The sequence below is a fragment of the Mirounga angustirostris genome, unplaced genomic scaffold (assembly GCF_029215605.1).
Source record: "Mirounga angustirostris isolate CCGP_5_RB_7025 unplaced genomic scaffold, mMirAng1.0.hap1 SCAF_2, whole genome shotgun sequence".
In the NCBI taxonomy this organism is placed as follows: Eukaryota; Metazoa; Chordata; class Mammalia; order Carnivora; family Phocidae; genus Mirounga; species Mirounga angustirostris.
Genome location: NW_026991710.1, coordinates 16,558,721 through 16,579,208, shown reverse-complemented (window position 1 = coordinate 16,579,208; position 20,488 = coordinate 16,558,721). Strand labels below are relative to the sequence as shown.

The 20,488-nt window shown below is 39.4% G+C and overlaps 1 protein-coding gene across 3 annotated transcripts in view; it reads left to right on the top strand.

Moving 5' to 3' along the window:
- KCNIP4 (potassium voltage-gated channel interacting protein 4) overlaps positions 1–20,488 on the top strand; it is a 1,124,788-nt gene that overhangs the window by 1,018,421 nt on the left and 85,879 nt on the right. For all 3 annotated transcript variants that reach the window (XM_064584333.1, XM_064584334.1, XM_064584335.1), the window contains one exon: positions 664–788. In XM_064584333.1, the coding sequence (XP_064440403.1) occupies positions 664–788 (125 nt within the window). The remainder of the gene's footprint in view (positions 1–663; positions 789–20,488) is intronic.

Genomic DNA, 20,488 nt, shown 5'->3' with positions numbered 1-20,488 from the left:
TCTTTGAGAAATTATAGTGTAAATATGATTCACAAAAGAAAGTACAATGTTTTAGAGTTTATCGGTAGCTATAGACTCCTTTGGCTACAGAGTAGGGTCTAGCCAGAAGTTTCCTCAGGCCCAGTCCATCCAGAGTGCACCCATGAACACTGAGTTTATACCAGTCAACTCAGCAGCTGATTACTCACTTCAGCACCTGACCTTGCTACTTTATTTATAGCCCCAGGCCAAATATTTGATTTCAGTGGAATCCTCAGAGAGTATTAGCAGAATCCTACCTCCCAGTTGTGTGATACATAGGGTAATACTGATTGTCATTAAACTGAAATTCCATTTTTCTAACCCATACTTGGTATATATACACACCAATTCCAGGTTTTAAGGTTATTCGTGATTTTGTGCACTCTTCAAACTGTATTATAAAAATGCTAATATTGTAATATCTAATCATTAGAGTTGGGGGGGGAAAGATTATGTGGAATTGTCTTAGCTTAGTTATGTAAACTCTGGGAAATGTAAAGACTACTTTAGGCGGTATCAGAATCCTTCCTCTGGAAAAATCGCAGACATCCAGTAAATGTTTCACTGTTTTCCTGTGTTGTTGTGTATAAGCATTGGTGACCTGTGACTGTTCTTCAGCCTCTTTTTGGTTCTCCTCCACAGACAGCGTGGAAGATGAACTGGAGATGGCCACTGTCCGGCATCGGCCTGAGGCTCTGGAACTTCTGGAAGCCCAGAGCAAATTTACCAAGAAAGAACTCCAGATTCTTTACAGAGGATTTAAGAATGTAAGAACTTCCTTTTTGACTTTACCTTCATACTCTCCACAGCAGAGCATTGAGAAGTGAGAAGGAAGGAGGGGAAACATATGATTCTGTGAGAGCCCCATCATATGTATGTTTCATACGGATCTTTCCTAGATATGAATATTGTCAATATCCATTTAGACTTTGAGTCACTTTGGCACACCAATGCTCATACAGTGTGGGTGCACATTAAACAAGGATAAGTATAGAAAAAGGCATACTCAATTCGGTTCTTGGTATGTTTTGTTTGGTTGGTTTTGGCTGTAATGATATCATTTCAGTAAGCTTCAATTCTCACTTCATTATTGAACAGTAGTCTTATGTTTAATTTGAATCTTGACTATAGATTAAGGCCCATCAAGGAACACCTTTCCTGACACTGGTGAAGAGTCACTATAAGTTTCTAAATAAACATGCTACCAATGACTCTAGACCGTAAGTGTCTGTAAGTAGTCCTTGCATCTGGTTCTTTGTGATTCAGGTGCACCTCCTTTCTGAGGGAATCATCTTCAAAAGGAGTGATAGTTCATGCATACCAGGAGGTGAGGATGAGAGACAATGAGTGACCCAAACAATTGATCAGGGACACATTCTTGTTGGATACTTGGTATGTGTTTAGTATTAAGCTAGATTCTGTAGGTTATTCAAAAGCTAGAGAAGATATTCAAGGCGCTTCTGGTTTATATAGGGAGAGAAGACTTGTCATGAATTTATTTGGAAGCAATTCATCCCTGGGGCACCTGGCTGGCTCAGTAGGTAGAGCATGCGACTCAGTCTTAGGGTTGTGATTTCAAGTCCCACATTGGGCATGGAGTCTACTTTACAAAAAAAAAAAAAAAAAGGCATTGTGTCCTTAAGAGTGTCAAATGATTGTGAATCAAATGGCATACATGGGCCAAGATGTATTATGTTCTTACACATATGTAAACCATAGTAGCTACACTATAGGTACCCCTTGAGATCCAAATTAAATTGCATTGATCCCTCCTCAAGTCTTCCCCCTAACAGCCCCATTCCATGGTCTGTAGACTCTACAGTGTCCAAAGAGTTCTGCTAATTCCAGCCTCTTCAAATCTGACCATCTCAATTGCTACCTCAGTGCAACCTCATGCAGACCAAATGACAAACTCTGCCTCTTCCACAGTATGCACATAAAAAGTTTATTCAGAGAATGTGTAACACTAGTTGACTTTTCAGAATATTTTTATAGGGTTCCATCATGCATATTGCACACAACCTTCCACCATCTCTGACTCCATGGGGTCTCTCTCCACCCCATTTCTGCTCTCACCACTCTCCTTGCCTGGGCTTTCTAAGTTTTTCTCTCCCCATTACTACTCTGAAACCTGGTTCTCTGCTAACACCCAGGCCTTTGTGGGGGTAGACTGGGTGGGAAGAGGGGAGATGGCATGGGGATAGGCACTTGCTCCACACAGACACAACTCTCATTAAAAGGAGTCTTGATGTGCAATCTATCAAGATAACATGTGTAAATAAACATGCATGAAGAGAAAGGGGCTTTGGAAGTGAGGCTAGAGAATTATTAGTTATGTCTATGCTGCACAGTATGCAGAGAGAGCAAACACTTACCAAAAAACAGCTGGAATGACCACTGGCAGTAGCAATCAGATACAAAATGGTCGTCAAATAAAGGAGAATTTCATCCAACCTCTCAGCATCCCTGCTATGTTATCGCTCCACTGCCGTGATGGAAGGTCTCTCCATTTGGGGTCAGGCTGCTTTGTGTACCATTTGTTGCAAATTGAAGTCACGATTACTGCCATCGTTAACCTCCAGAGGCAGCATCTCTGCAGGTCGGTCTTCTCCAAGTGGCACTTCACAGAAATTGCCCAGACTCTGAGGTCTGCATTCGTTTATTTTTGTCTTTTATTTTTTTCATTTTTATTGCTCTCTTTTATTTTCGTCTTTGCTTACTTGTCCTCTTTTCTTCCTCTTCTCCTCTCCTCCTTCTTTTCCAGGCCCCTTCACTATCCCCTTTTCTTACCCTCCTGATCCCTGCTCTTTTCTTCTTCCTGTGCTCTCTCCCTCCTCTCTCCCTCCTCTGTCTCTTCTCCTTATCAATTCTTGTCTCTTTTCTTTCACTTCCCTCCCTTTCCTTTCTCTTTCTCTTTTTCTCTTCTCTCTGCATCAATTTTTCTGTCCCCCAATCCTTCGCCATGAGATCAATGTCCATCAGACCTGAGTGTGCCCAAAGCATATTCACATACTCCTTTACAAGAAAGAAGTCCACAATTTGCTCAGAAAATATTAATTGATGTCTCTGATAAATCAAATACAACTGTTCTTTTCATTTGTGGTTATTTACCCCTAGTCAAATGTCCAACTCTAATAAATATATCCTGAATTATATCAAGAGAGGCATGAAAGCAAGGCGGTGACACTCAGTTTAACAGGATGGCAGCAATCTGAACCAGCTTAGCGTCAGAGAAAGCAAACCAACTTGGTTTCCTGAACAACAATTATCTCAAGTTCTTAAGATCAAAAAGTCATTTCCATGGAACCAATTGGATTATTTATTTTTAATGAAACCATTCAAAATCCCTATATTTTTATTAAAAGGATAAACTGATTACCAACATCTTAAGACAGTCACACTGATATAAAGAAACTCACCATGGCAAATCACCCCTGTTTGTAAAGATTGCCAGAGCCCCCCAATCTTTTCTCAGTACCTGATCCCTGATAGCATTTCCTCATATCCAACACAGATTATTAATAAAAACGGGGAATGGGAGAAAGGTACGCTAGTAAGAGAGAATTTCTCAGCCTGTCACTCTGTTTTACCTTCTGAGTCACCTCCACATTTTTATTTCTCTTACCACCTGCTGAACTGAGTTTCCAAAAGTAGGCAGCTGATAGAAATGCAGAATATAGCATAGGGTTTCTCCATCTTTAGTGTGCCTTGAAATCAACTGAAGGCTTGATTGCCGGAGTCCAGCTCCAGCCGGGGTGGGTCTCTCGTAGGAAAGGATGGTGTCGGTGAATGAGGAGACACAGACACAGGATCAGGTTGCAAGCATCTCCTCCTGACAGCCTTGGAGGAACTTTATTTATATGTTAGGATTTTTTTGTTTTTCCATACTTTCGTAACATGTGATTGTGTTTTTTCACAATTGACTGAGATAATCTTAGATCATTTTTTTGATTACAGACATAGCCTTCTTTTATTTTTCCTTTGTAATGATTAACATGACCTTTATTGATTTCTGCTTGTTGACTTTCGCTAAAACTAAAAAACAATACGCAAAGAGAAAGGTGCTAGACAGAGCGTGACCGTCTTGCTATTTTGTTCTATAGCGCAGGAAATATAGTGAACTGTGGAACAGCCTGAGCTGTTCCTTTCTTAGAATCTTGCCACTTCTGAGGCGCCTGGGGGGCCTCGTGGAATTAGTTTCATTATGATTGCTTAGATAGGCGTAACTGAGTAGTCACTTTATCATGAAACCCCAGACATATTCCCACAATTATAAAGATTGCCATAAACAAAATGAAAGAGAATAGCAGGAGCCAGCTGTGGAGTCTCCTGTCCCCCAGGATCGTCCCCCATACTTGGACTTTGTCAAACAGCATGAGTAGCTTGGCTCGCGCCACTTGATAAGACCCAGATTGCTGGGCCCCAGCCTCAAAGATTATGATTTAGTAGGTCTGAGATTGAGGTGAAGAATTTGCATTTCTCATAATTTTCCAGGTGATGCTAATGCTGCTGGTCTGGGGACCACACTCTAAGAATCACTGTGAAGATATCATAAGCTTCAGGTCACTCAGACGCAGGTCCATATCTTACTTGTTTTGCCAGCTGTCTCTGAATCAGTGGTCTGTGTCTCCTTATCTCTATAAATTGGGATATTGATACCTACATTGCCTGATTTTTGGTGTTTTTTTTGGCTGAGTTTTGTCTGTTTTTGAGAAATTAAGATAATAAACATGAAGTTCAATAAAACGGAGTTATAATAGTAAATCTCCAAATAGTTAAAACTTAGTTTTGTGTTCCATTGAAGTGACCAGTCCTGGTTGGCCTACATCCTCCCCCACAGTGTTTTGGGTTTTGAGCTATGTACCTATGTATTAGAAAGGATGCTGAAACCTACAAGGTATTCTCTACATGTTAGCAGTCTCAAACTTAACTGCATGTTGCAATCATGCCAAGACCTTTAAAAATTACAAATAGGTTGGTACCATGCGTGGTGATTCTGATGTAATTGCTCTGGGAAGAAGCAATCCTGAGTATCAGGATTTATAAAGCACTCCAGGTAATTATAATGTGCAGCTAAGATTGACAACCAGTGAACTAGATGCATAAAATCCTAGGCATAAGGTGCTTCTGTCACAAAAAGAGTTGACCTAATTGTGATGAGTCCCATAGTCTTGAATACCAATGTTTAGACTGGCTACTTTGGAACCTGATGAGGTCTTTGGTGGGTTTCCACCCCTTGGGGAAATGTGTGTGTAGGTGGGTAACAAGTCTTACCTCTGATGATTCTGACTCAGTTAAATCTGAAGTGATGCTCAATAATTTTTTTCTAAACTTCTTAATTTAAAAAAAAAAATCCCATTTAATAGATAGTTAACAGAAAGCCACATTTGGTAACCACTGACCCGGCAGGTCAGATAAGTATCCATACACATGATTCATAAACTTGATTTGCTGTTCTCTTTCAAAATCAAGCATAACTTCAGTTCAATTTTAGGTGATCATGAATGGTCTTCTGAGGCACTAAGTTTTAATATGGCTATGCCTTTTTGACATTTACTTTCATTAGTTAATAATTTACAGCATATCCTTCCCATTGTTTAAGGCAGGATGTGAAAGTTACAAGAAGTTAGATCTATTTGCTTTGGACAGCTGGTGCCTTCCTGTCCCAAATCCTTCCCCGCTTCTTTTTCTTTCACTCATTTGAATTATAATAGATCAAAGTAACCATTAGATTCAAATATATCTTTAAGGTATCATTTTAATGCTTGGTAATGCCCTTCTTCCCTAAAAATGCTAAGTGTTAATTTCCTTTCTACCTAAAAATGAAGGATGTCTGTATTGGTTTTTTAATTGTGTGTAACAAGTTATCACATTTGTAGTGGCTTAAAAAACACTCATTCATCATGTCACAGTTTTGAGGGTTAGGAGTCCAGAAGCAACTTAACTGGGGCTGCATTTCTTTCTGGATCCTGGGATCCTCTTCCAAGCACACATGGTTGTTGGTTGAATTCATGTCCCTGTGTTGTATTTATGAGATCCCCACTCTTTTGCTGGCTGTCATCCTGGGGCCACTAATCTCCTGGAGGCTGCCTGTAGTCCCTTGCCCATCCATGGCCTTCTCACAGAATCTCTGATAACGTGTAGCTCACTTCTTCAAAGTCAGCAAGGGAGAATCTCTCTAGTCTGCTAAGGCAGAGTCTTATATAATGTAATATAGTCATGGGCATGACATCTCATCCTACCACCTCTGTATATCCCAGCACTCAAGGCAAGGAGATTAAAAAGAATGTGACTTACGAGGAGTCACCATAGGGTGTGTCCATCACAGCAGTGTTCCTAAGGAGACAGCAACCCCAGAAGCCAGCAACCCAAGCAGCTAAATTAAATCTGAAGTCACATCTAAAGCATGGCTAATCCCCACCCTCAGTGTTGTACCTAAAATCCAGACCTCTCCTTGGGGATTTTGCCAATAGTAGCACAAAACTTTTCCTTGATTTCTGCAAGAGGTTTAGTGTGGCCAAAGGAACCAGCAGGAGATGAAAGTTTTTTTATGGGTTTTTTTCCTACACCACTTGAAGAGTTTGAGAACTCACTGCATCTTTAAAAATAGATGAGGGGAAGTGAGGATGAAATTATAGGGGTCTACATTTTTTACAAAGTACTTTTATATAAAAAGCACTAAATCCCACTTATGGTAGGGTGGGAGAGAGGAGGACTTTAGCACATGCTTGAAAAAGAGCGGGATATGGTGTTTAGGATAAAGAAATAAGCTGCTAATTGCATAAGGCAATTGCTCTTTTATCATGAGCCCTTCGAGTTATTCTTGAGGCTTCACAGGCTGATTGTGTAACCTTCAGTAAATCACTTCATCCCTGGCAGCTTCTGTCTCCCTGTCAGCAAATTAGGGATTAAGATCTTCTCTTCCAATCATGAAGGGGGGTGGGTAATAATTGGTTTTGTTCTGCTCTTGAAAGACTCAGATAGAAGATCTTCCTTAAGCACAAAGTATTACTCATGTACTTTAAAATCAAGGTATAAGAACAGAGTTAAAATATTATTTTCTATGCCCCAGCAGAATTTTCTGTCAGACTTCTAGGAAGCAGGGTTTTCTGATAAGTTTGTCTACAGGTCTCAGCAGATAAACATGGCTGCCCTTCTGACTTCCAAATACTGGCATGATACAAGTGCTTTACTGGGTTCAGACCTTTCAACTGACACATTTTCTACCTTGAGCAGGTGGTTTAACTTCTCTGGACATTAAATTCTCCTCGAAGATTCAGGCTATTAATGCCCAAACAAGTGAGAAGATGATGAAAAATATTTTGCATAATTTCTTTCATTGAGAGTGTGCTCAATAGACATTGGAGCCCTTCAGCTCTTCTCAACTCATTCTACTAAGTACAGAAGTAACTGAAATCACAGTGAACATTCTGGAATGTCATCTTGAAGTATATCACCTTACACAAGAGTTTTAAACAAAATCTGTGGCATTTGGATGCTTCTTTTATTATTATTTTTTAAAGATTTTATTTATTTATTTGAGAGAGAGAGAGCACATGAGAGGGGGGAGAGTCAGAAGGAGAAGCAGACTCCCTGCTGAGCAGGGAGCCCGATGCGGGACTCGATCCTGGGACTCCAGGATCATGACCTGAGCTGAAGGTAGTCGCCCAACCAACTGAGCCACCCAGGTGCCCGGGTTTTTTTATTTTAAACTAACTAAGCATCATGCTAAATTTTTGAAATCATGTGGGGGGCATAAATTTTTGAAATCATGTGGGGGGCATAAATTTTTGAAATCATGTGGGGGGCATAAATTTTGAAATCATGTGGGGGGCATAAATTTTGAAATCATGTGGGGGGCACTTAAGTGTCTCATCTACAATCAACTCCTCATTCCGCCTCCTAGGTATTTTTTTGCATAGGGATTCTTTTGACACAACTGGGTTTGTTAATACATATATCCTACAGCTAACAATGAGCAATTTGTGAATATTTAATTTTATTTTCAGCTAACCATTAAACACATGTTGGTCAGGAGTTCCTGTTTGGGGACACTTTGAGCCTGACATGGTAATTGGTCTAGTGGGTTAGCACACCAGTTCTCAGCCTCCTCTTTGATTGCTTGGGAATCCTCATAGGGGAGACAGTAGTTTCTGCACTGCCTTTCTACCCTACCCTGCTCCAGAGAGGGATTTACTTTTTAAGGGCTATGCCAACACTTCACCACACCAGTATCCACAACTGCCCCTCTCCCCAACAAAAAAAGAGAGAGAGAGAGAGAAAAAAAAAAAGTGGACTAAGGACCTTATTTCTGTTTAACCTATGAGTTTCCTAAAGACCATGGCCTGAGCCTGATTCATCTTGATATTCTCTACTCCTAATTCCAAATGTGTGGCCCATTGTTCCACTCAGTATCTGGTTTTAGAATAAAACTACTAGACCAAGACAACAGATAAAAGTCATCTTGCATCATCCATATAATGCCTAACTTTTAAAATAGCTTGTACATTCATTAAATGAACATATATGCAGGATATTTAACTCTTGTTTTTCTCCTAAACCTGACTTTTCTCAATAAATGTTACCTCTCCATGTATCCAGTCACCCAGAAATCAGATGTCTTTCTGGATTCTTCCCTTAGAACCTGTTGCATCTAATTAATCTCCAAGCTCAGTCAGTTTTCTAGTCTTTATATCTCTGCCATCTACCTCTTCCTCTTCCTCTACACTGCCCTTGCCTCTCTGTCATCTCTCATCTGCATTACCACATGGCCTCCCAATCTCCACGACTCCAGTCTTATCTTCCTCTGAACTTGTCTCCACAGAGGAGCTGAAAGCATCTTTCTAAAGCACAAATAGGACCTGTTGATTCCTACTTAAAACCAGTTAATGTCTGCCCACTGCCATTAGAAGACAAACTCAAGAGCCTTATGCACTCATCAACATGTATTTGTTGAGTATCTGCTATAAGTCCAACCCTGCGTTAGATTCTCTCTGTACTACAGTGACCCAGCTAGCCCTTGCTTACCTTCCCAGTCTCATCTCGTACTATCTTTTATTCATTCTGCTTCAGCCATAAAGAACTGCCTGCAATTGATGTGATCCCCTCTGATGAGTCTTGATCCTGTTTCTTCCTTCAGAGAATGCTATTCCTCATGACTCCCTTACCTTTCATGAGGCAAACTTCTATACCCTCTCCACATCGCAGCTTAGACTTTACCTCAACATAATTTTTTTCCATCATCCATTCTGTGAGTGCTGAATATGAGCCCACCACTCAACTAGGTATTTAGGATGCATTGACTAAAATGATGGGTAAGTTCTCTTAGAGCTTACATTCCAGTGGGAGCTGGGGGAGGCAGGGGTGGTGAAGGGGAGGGATAAGACAATAAACAAACAATTAAGGAAATCCCTGGTGTGATCAGAACTGTGATGAAATATGTTATAGAAAGGCAGAAGAGAGAGCTTCTTTTGATGGGGGTGGTTAAAGAAGAATTCCCTGGGGATATGGCTCTTAATTGAATCTAGAATATCAAGAAGGACACAGCCACCTGAAGGACATTCCAGGCAGAGAGAACAGCCATGAATCCTGAGGCAGGAGTGAGGTTAGTGTGTGGAACCTGGATTATTCATTTTATTTTACTATTTCTAAAGATACTGAGAAAGTACTGGTTTTAAAAGGGTCAGATATAGTATATGGTAATGATTTTTTAAAGATGACTCTGTCAGGCTGCTCTAAGAAGAATTGAGTGTAGGGAACCAAAGAAAACAGGAAGACCCTTGAGAAAGAAGGTTCAGGAAAGTAGGGAAAGAAGTGTTGCTTAGACCAGGATGGTGGCAAAATATGGTATGTTGGAGGCTGAGCTGACTGGCCATTTTGATGGTTTGGATTGAAAAGATGAGAGGAATTGAGGACTCAAAGTTAACTCAAAACTAACCAGGAGGTGGTAAGACTTCTGTGTGCATCAACTTTGAATGGCATTACTCTTTCTTATTGTTTTTGGAAGAACTAACTTGTTCACACAAATGTTTCCCTGGTAAATAATTTTTCGAATTCAGCGCATGTTCCCCAAAGAGCCTGCTGTGCAACTTTAGAAGTTTTGTGGCTAGCACTAAAAACAAATCCAGGGTACCATTCATCACTGCAAGCGGCTGGCAGTGAACCGACCGCATTAAAGCAGATCATCTTCCATTTTTCTTACAGTTCCCATTTAAATGTGTTCATTAATATAAGCCCAACTGGCAATTATTTTAGTGATCCTGGCAGGCATTCAAATCTTCATTAAAATAAAATAAGTTGCCAAAACTTTGGAAGTCTTTTCGATGCTACATTTGAGTTGATGTGTGAGACCCAAAATCTTCTTAAATCTGTGTGGATTAATTTAACTTGAGGGAAATATGAAGAAATGTGTCAAAGGAAATGAGATAGAATCTGTAATTTTTTTTTTATCTAATCATGTTCTAATGAATTAGACCTAATATGTGACATTTCAACTCCCATAGAATTTTAGGAGTTTGAGTCACAACTTCTCATGTCAAGCTCTTCCTGGTTATTCATCCTTTCCACAAACATATGGAGCATCTATCACTTATTGAGTACTTACTATGTTCCAGGTACTTCACTCGTATTGGATACATAGTATATGAGTAAAAGAGAATTGTCCTCAACTCATAAACACTGGAATCTAGTGCAGGAAATGCAAACTTAAGAAAGGAAAAAACCAATTAAGTGCAAATTGTTGTACATTCAATGAAAATAATAGGACAGAATTCTGTGACACTCAGGTGGGCACAGGGAACCTCGAAGGCATGATGGTTAAGTTTTATTTGTTGACTGAGTTAGGCTTTGGTGTCCAGTTGTTTGGCAAACATTAATCTAGATATTGCCGTGAAGGTGTTTTGTAGATGTGCTTAACATCTACAATCAGCTGACTTTAAGTGAAGCGTACCTTGATAACTTGGTCTGCCTCATCCAATTAGTCGAAGGTCTTAAGAACAAAAACTGAGGTTTCCCGGAAGAGAAGGAATTCTGCCTCAATATTGTAACATAGAAATCTTGTCTGAATTTTCAGCCGGCTATCCTGCCCTTCAGATTTCAGACTTGTGAGTGCCCATAACCCCGTGCCAATTCCTTAACATCAACTGCTCATTCTCTCTCTCCCTCCTCATTTCCTCCCTCCTTTCTTCCCTCTCTCTTCTTCTCTCTCTCTCTGCCCCCTCTCCTTCTCTCTCTCTCCTTCTCTCCCCCCACCCTCTCCTTCTCTCCGTCTCTCTCTCTCTCCCCCTCTCTCCCCTCTCCTTTTCTCTTTCTCTCTCCCTCTTTCTTGGTTCTGTTTCCCCATAGAACCCTGACTGACACAGAAAGCTTTCCTTAAGTCAAGGGTTTTTATCTCAGACCTAAAGAGAGAACAACTCTTCATGAGCAAGGAAAAAGTTATCCCCGGTTGAAGATACAGCAAGTGCAAAAGCCCTAAGGCAGGAAAGGGTTTATAATATCCAGGGAATAGTGAAAGTTATTGTGGCTGTGGCTGAAGGAGAAGGGATGAGACCATCCAGGGCATGGAACAGGTCACACAGAGCCTTGCAGGCTAGCTTTGATTCCGTGTGGTAGGAAGCCATGGATAGTTTAAGTAGGGGAGTGATAGAACCTATATTCTTTAAAAACTCTATTTGCCAGATAATGGTTTTGGTCAAGGAGGGAGAATGAGGAAGGGGAAACTAGTAAGGAAGATATTGCAGTAGTCTGGCCTATATGTGACAGTGAATTGGACTAAAAATTGTTCTAGCTGAGATATAAAGGAAAGGACAGAGAAATATCTATCATTTAGGACTTTTTGATGGTGGGCAGCAGAAACCTAGCCTGACTGACAGGAGAAGAAAGAGAAGTGCTTGGAAGAGATCTAGGGCAGCTCTCAGAACTGAAGGAAAACATGAGCACCCTGGTCTTGCAAGGGAAAGTGTCTGGAAAGCTCCAGGTAAACAGAAGTAAACTGATGGGGATGGGCACAATATTGAACTAGAATTACAGCTGTGTCTAACACCCCTCGCTCTCTGCTTTGCAGCCAGGCTGGGCTCTTTTCAGTTTCCTAAGCGCATGTTCTTTCCAGGGAGATAACTGAATTATGACACCTGCCAGAGGAAACTAGGAGGCGGAGCCTGTGCGTGGCTGGGAGAATCAGAGCTCACTACAAACCCTGTCCTTGCACTGCTTCTCTACTCATCCTAAAGTCCGGCTTCCCAGGCACTCCCCGCAACAACTTTCCATGGTGGTCTTAACTACAGTCTTATACACACGTTACTCTTATTTACATCGCTGGAAAAAGAAATCACTTGTGGAGAAGAGCTTCTAGTCTTTTCTGCTCTCAGGGTCTTTTCAAATGTTGTTTCCCAGGACAAACATTCGCTCCTATTTAGTATGGATGGTTCCAGTAACATCCTAAATCCTGCCTCTTCTGATCACATGGGAATAGATCAAACACCTACTCCCCAAAACATTCTGTCACTGCACTCAGTTTGTTTCTTTCTTAGCATTATCATCATCTGTGATAATAATTTATTTATTCACTGAATCCCTACGAGATGGGACATTGATGAGGGCCGGGCCACTGATGTTGGGCTTACCCACATATACCGAGTACCTGGTATTTTTCTTGGTATACAGTATGTTCTTAATAGGCACTTGTTGCTCAGACTCCCTCTTTAACCCTGAGCAGGACTGTGTGCACTCTGCAAAGGGCCCCCAGGACTAAATCTCACCCTCAGGGAATTTGTCCTGGCTAATTCTTCCTTTAGACCTGCTTCCCATGTTATGATACCTCTGGTCTCCCTCTTGTTTCTTTGTCCTGGGTTCTGTGCCACCTCTGTAGGTGAACTCTCTGTGGAGGTCTAGACTCTGGATCCTATCACCAGCTATCTTCCAGGTATCCTTAGATTCTAGCACCTGCAGTCCTGAGCAGGAACCCCCACCTTTTCCCAAACACCTCATTTGGGGGTGCTTCTCTGGCTTTGCTTGTCTGCCAAAAAAAAATGGAACAAGGGGATACAAAGATTAAGGAAACAGTGCTTCTGTTTTCAAATGCTTTACAATCTAACCACCAAATAAACACTACTAATGGAATTACTGAAGTAAAAAGGAGTCTAAAAATTTTCCTGCAAAGCCCTACTAAACACTTTAAAAGCAGTGTTTTTGAGCTTGTTCGCTTCATTGTGAGTGAGATAAGAGGCTAGCAATTCATGACAAGAGTATTTGAGCCAATCTGATAAAGTAATTACCATATAAATTATTTTGCGTAAACGACCAATTTACATGGTACTGAAGATCATGTTAGAGAAATGGACAGAAATATATTAGAGTTAATAAAGTATGGCAAACTTCGGGAGTAGAAAGGCAAAGCTGGAGCATTAGCGGGTGCAAATATAACCCTTAAAGATTTTGAGAATCATCACTGAACTATCAAAAAGGAAAAAGAACCACGTCATCACATGTGGTATATTATTAATATGTTAATAATGCTTGAATTATGCACTATGCATTATCATAAAATGCTTTCACACACAGGCCATTTTCACATTAGGTCATATCATTTTAAGGCCACATCAAGAAAAATACTGACATTTTGTAGAAGAGGAAACAAGGGGCAGTACATTTACTGCTAATGTACAGAATGACAAGCCATTTGGTGACAGAACCAGGACTCAGACGTAGTTTGGGTTTTGTTTTTTTTTTTTCCAGTTCCATTTTGCCATAGCAACCTCTACTCACCATGCACAAAACTTTGAACACTATAATTTATAAATAATCAAAGAAAGAGTGCCTTTAAAACCACAGAGGAACATCAAAGGACCATTTCACTAGAGTAGATGATATTATTCCAGATTAACTCAGGATCCTCTTGAACCCTTTCCTTCTATTGTTCAAAAATCCTTGGTTAACAGAGAAATATTTAGAGTGAGCTTAAATAGCACCTACCAATCCTTCCACCTGGTGGACATTTTCTTTTAAGCATTTGAATAAGTCAATAAGGAAATAAACAAAATAATTTTTTTTCCAATGTGAATTTTAAACCACTGTAGGTAGGCCAACGCACAACCTAGTTTCTATTTTTGTTTTTATTTTTTTATTCATGAAAATACAAGCGTTTTCTTTTTTTTTAATTTAAATTCAATTAGCCAACATATAGCACATCATTAGTTTCAGATGTAGTATTCAGTAATTTACCAGTTGCGTATAACCCAGTGCTCATCACATCACACACATGCCTTCCTTAATGCCCATCACCCAGTTACCCCATCCTCTTACCCACCTATTTTTGTTTTTAATATATCACCTATTGATCATCAAAAAATTCTGAAATTTGTTTAAGACACATATAATATGACCAATATACACGATAGATTCCACAACATTGAGGAAAGGAGAAAATTTTATTTTCCAAAAATGTAGGTCAAGAGAGTTACTGCAATTTGGCATTATACTCCTTACCTTCTCAGAAACCAAGTATTCACCTTTTCTTTTTGTTTTGTTTTTCTTTTCTTTCTTTTTTTTTTTTTTTTTTGCTTTGGCTTTGCATAAATGGGCCAATGACAGTTTCTCCTATTTTTTAAAATTCTTTTTTGGTCCTCTGAGCATAGTACATGGTTACATCACTTCATCTTTAGGCAGCTATCTAGTTATGTAGCCTTTCTACATCATTATACACCTCCTTATCCCATAAAGAGATCATAAAATATTATTTGTTGAAATATCTAGAGAAAGGAAGAACAAAAAATACTCCAAGCAGTAATTTTGTGCCTTATCACCCAGAAAATAAATAGCACAATTCCTGCAGTTAAAATCCAAGTTGGAGCTTCTTACCAGAAATGTAGTCCAATGCAGAGTTTCATGGGGGGAAAAAAGAGAAAGAAAGAAAAGCACTAAACGTTATTTGAAATAAATTCCAGGAAAGGATATGATTTGCTTTATGGTTTATTGCTACAGCTTGTGATCTGTAATTATTTCAGGATGCATAGACCCCATATGTTATCAGTGGTGATTAGAAGTCAGGTGGGAAATAATGTTTTTCATGGAACTAATAGTAGATTAAGCACATTTTAATGCACCATATACAATTGACTTTTTATTGCTTGTCACCAGCAGAATCAAGGCACCATGTAATCTGCACAATGTATATGTGCTGCCGAAGCGAGCACGGTAATCTGCACAATGAAGTGAATGCTAGTAATGCCTACTTGGTTTCTTCTGGAACCCCACATAAAACCCTGTATTAGTTCACTAATGAAAGGCAAGCCTATTACTGAACACACTTTGTATTATCATTAATAAATGCTGCTGATTTGTTGGATAGATTACATTTATTGAAAACAGAATGGGAGCATGCAGTTAATTACCAATTTTCCCTAATTAATTAGAGTTTTATGTGACTAGAATATTCTTCAGTTGATCATAGCACTCGCTGCTAGAATTGGATAAACCTGATGTTTAAGAAAGCCAATCTCTAGCAGTACCTTCTACTGCCCTCTTTCCTTCATTACTAATACTGGAAATGTGGCAAGGACATGTGGGTCAGTGCAAAGGTGGGAACTAAGAGTCATCTAATCCAGTACTGCAACCCTAGGTTTGATACTTACTAGTCTTTTTACCCTGAGAAACTTCCCCGAACTTCACCTTCCTTATTTGTAAGTGGGGATAATATTATCTACTCGTAATAGTGGTAAGGACTCTAAAAGAAATCATTTATAAGTGGAGATGTTTATATGTGATAGATACTGATGCTGTGTTCCTAAGCCCTTCCATGAATACAACCAACAGAAACAAAAATGCCCATGCTTGCACTCTTTGGGTATTGTGGTGAAGGTAAATTATATAGTCAGATCTATGCTAATACACCTTTGAGAACAACTAATCCCATCTTGTCCAAGTTTTGCAGAGACAAATCTGAAGACTTGACCTATGTGATGGTTACTTGTCCTGAAGCCAAATAATCGATGAATTAATGAAGTATCTCCTTCTTTGCCTTCAAACCTGGTCTTCTGCTTCTCAGTGCAGAACTCTTGGTACTATAACAAACTGCTTCTGAAATTCTCAGTCACCTTGCCCATACAACATACCAAATCATGAAATACAACCTGTCATTCACACAAATTTATTGGGTTTCTACAGAAGGTGGAACTGCAATAAACATTTAGGAAATGGAGAATACACAAATAGATGTGATTCTTGTCCTCAAGAAGTGAAGGGACCTTGTAACTTGAGTTATTTATTTTTCTACATTATTACTGTAGAGCCTGGACCATCTATCACATGCATAGCAGTTTTTGGCAGAGTGATTATAACATCAAGAGGTTTAGAAACTTCCCAAGATTATGGAGCTAATTAGTAGCTGAGACAGAATTATGACAGACACATCTGAGTTCCCATCCATAAATCCCAGCCTAGTATCCCAATAAGAACACACAGAATGTCTAAAAAAATAGAGTGAAAATATTTTTTTTTTAAATCTTGGCCCTAAACAAGTAGAATTTTCAGCTCTTTTATCTGACAACTAGGTAGAACCAGAATTTATAGTTCTCATTTGATTTATCAAGCCACCTCTGAGGTGCATAGTGGGTACTTGTTATTCAAGTACCATATGAAGTTCAAGATTACATGAAAAGGGGTTGATAAGGTGGTAAAACATCCTAACATATGGGTAAAGAGTGTAGACTCTGGAGTCAGACAGCCTGGGTTCACATCCTGATTCTGCTACTTACTCACTTATAGATGTCAGTTAGCCTCTCTGTAGCTCAGTTCCTATTCATAGATGACTGACCTTTTTGTCCATCACCTAGTTACCCCATCCTCGTACCCACCTTTTTGTCCAAGCAATCAGAAGAATGGGTTGACATTCAGAAAGATTGAAAGAAGGCCACATTTGGAGAAGAGTTCAGGAATCCCATTTTGTTTGGGGATTTAGAACTCCTTGTAGATGTCCATGCCTACTTATGCCATAGGTAGTAATAACATATATATGTTTAGAGTTCAAGGGGAGAGGTCCAGTCTGGGAAAGAAATGTTGGTGACCTTGACATCTAAATCACATTTATCTCCATGAGACTGGATGAGATCGCCAAGGGAACAAGAACAAGATATGGTCAGATTTATGTTTTAGAAACATCCCTTTGACAGAGCCGAGTAAGAAGAACGAGAGCAGAGGCTGTTAGACCAGCTTGAAACCTATTGCAGTAGTTCAAGTTTGAGATTAGCAAGGATGATAAACAGCAGTAACTGTGGTAATAACAAAAATGAATTGTAATGCAATGTAACTGTAATGAAAAATGAGTACAATACCAGTTACAATTAAAAAAAAAAAGTGCTATAAGGGCCAAGACTCTCCTCTTATTTTTGTGATCCGAAGCCAAATAAGACAGAGGTTAGTTTGTCTCTTAGAATTTGTGCAGCTGGCCCCACAGGGAAAGAATGGACTCTCACCTTAAACTAGCTCAGAAAAGTCAAATTTCACAATGTTTTAAAGATGAACTTTCACCCATTTTTAGAATGTATGTTCTAGCCTCTTATGATTTTACCTTCCCTTGCCCCTGTTATCACCAGCACAACCACTTCCTATATTGAAAAGCTAGAGATGGTAAAAAAGAGGCAGTAAGGAAAGTTTCTGATATTTACATTGTTTAGGATATTGTCTCCTCTCCAGCAAGTCTGGACATTATAAAAACCTATTTCTCCTATTTCTGGGCACTGTCTTATTACACATGCTTAAAATTCTTTATTCCTTGTCCAACATTCATGCACCAAAAACCTTGTAGGTGTGGAGAGGTGTGCATGTTTGTGTGTGTGTATTAAAGTTCAATGAACAAGATGCATAAGGAAATAAAGGATGAAATAGAAGAAACTGGAACACATTGCTTAGAAAACAAAAGAATAAGAGTGAAGGAGTGATTCAGCTTTGGGGAATGTTTTGGAGTTCTAATTACAATGCAGAGAAATGTATTTATTTAAATTTAAATGTATTTTATCAAGTCTTCTACCCTTCCATGTAGATGATCTTGATTTTATTTGAATATTAGTCCCCTCTCTCTGTACATTACTTAATATTAGTCGCATACAACAAGATGGATCTATTCACACAATTACTTAAACTGGCAACATTTGACTTTCCATAGATTGTAAAGTTTCAGATTTGTGAACTTTCCAAAGAATAAACAAAGCCTACTATAAAGGTGTAGGGAAATTGCAGTTTCAATTCCTTTTATTCTCCAAATTATTTCATGTAAATCCGGGGAAAAACAGATATACAGAGTGGGCTCTGCCTAACCATTACATGTTATAATAGTATTAGAAGCCAGTGATGTTGGCAGGTTATTTTATTACCTTTATACCTATAGTAGCACAATCTCACAAGCTAGGTATTTTTTTAAAAAAATCATTTCACGTGTCAAATTATTTCCATCAAGAGATGTAAATTGTGTGTGTGTGTGCATTCCAGATAGAAGGGCATGCCTGACCTCTCTCCCACCTCAAAAAACTTATAGTTGAAGTTCTAACCCCCAGTACTTCAGAATACAACTGTATTCAGAGAGAACGTCTTTAAAGAGGAGATTAAATTAAAATGAGGGCATTAGGATGGGGCCTTAATCCAATATGGTTGGATTCCTTCCTCATAAGAAGAGAAAGAGGAAGAGAAACCAGGGCTGTGCATGTACAAAAAACAATCATGTGAAGAGATAGCAAGAGCGTGGCCATCTGCAAGTCAAGGAAAGAAGCTTCAGAGGAAACCAACCCTTGCCAGCACCTTGAACCTGGACTTTCTAGCCTCCAGAATTGTGAGAAAATAAATTTCTGTTGTTTAAGCCACCCAGTCTGTGGTATTTTGTTACTGCAGACCTAGCAAAGTAATAAGCTAGATTGGATTTTCTCACAGTGCAGTGATTTCAAAGCAAGTGACTTCTTAAAAAAAAATGGTAGTTGACTTCCAAGAGAGAAGAAATGGAAATCCAAAAGTGCTCGCAAAAATTAGCCTTTAACTTGCATGACATTGTTTCTGTTGTATCCTGTTGACCAAAGCAGTCACAAGGCCTGCCCATCTTTAAAGGAAGGAGAAATAAATTCCACCTCTTGATGAACGGAGAAGAAATTGACAGTGGCCCTCAATGGAGATTACATACCACAGGCTCTGTCAAAACATCACAATTCTCTTCAGCCCCTCTACTGGGCATCTGTCCTGCTCACTTTTAGAAGACCTTGTTTCCTACTTCAGTTGGAACATTGACACCATCTGGTGTTAAAAAACAGAGTTTTCTACCCTCTACTAAAAACCATATGATAATATCCATTATTTCCTTTGCTTCTTTCTTCCAGGCTTTGACAGGAAAGAATTTTTTCCCTGTTTAAAGAAAATTCATGTACCTGAACCTCAAAACATCCTTCATTCCAAGACATTTTTCTGCAGTCATCTTAAACAATCCACTCTATCTGCTCCTTCCTCTTAGACAAATACCTTTCCTGGTCCCAAAGTATATTCCACCTTGGTTCAAAGTTTTCCAAAGTATACTCTTCCATAATATTACTCTTTTCCTCTTCTCATCAGAATTTTTAGAAGTGGGGTTTTCTCTCCCTATCTCCACATCATATCCTAGGATTAATTTTTCAATACTCTACAATATGCTCAGTGGCACCTGGGTGGCTCAGTTGTTAAGCGTCTGCCTTCGGCTCAGGTCATGATCCCGGGGTCCTGGGATCGAGCCCCACATCGGACTCCCAGTTCCGCGGGAAGCCTGCCTCTCCCTCTCCCACTCCCCCTGCTTGTGTTCCCTCTCTCGCTGTGTCTCTGTCAAATAAATAAACAAAATCTTTAAAAAAAAATACTCTACAATATGCTTCATCCCTAACATTCCAAAAAAACTGCCCTAAATAATATGTATTTTATAGGTATATGATGTTATATTTTATATATATAAATAGCCTCTTATTTTAAAAATGTAATGAAAGCTTTTCAGTATTTATATTACTGGACATGTCCAATATAGAATAAATATCCCTCTCCCTTGAAAATATTGTCCATTTCCTTGGTTTCTTTGGTGTTCTATCTATTCCAGAATTCTTTCCTCCTCAAAGGTTTCTTTTCCCACATACATCTTTCAAATACTGTTTTTCCTTGGGGTTTTGTCCTTAACCAATTGTTCTTTTCCTCTGTATTCTCCTAAGAGGAGCACATCCGTGCTCATGGAACCAACTACCACATATGCCAATAAATCTCCAGTATCTCCAGCCCAGGTGTTTCATTCAATCTGTCTGTCCCATTATTTGCTCATCACTTCATCTTTATTTATTTGATACCCAGCTCGATCTCACAACCCTGAGATCACAACCTGAACTGAAACCAAGAGTTTGACTGTGCCACCCAGGCTCCCCATCTACTCATCACTTCTGCTTAACTCTGGCATAGACTCTCCAAATGTAATATGTCCAGAATGAAA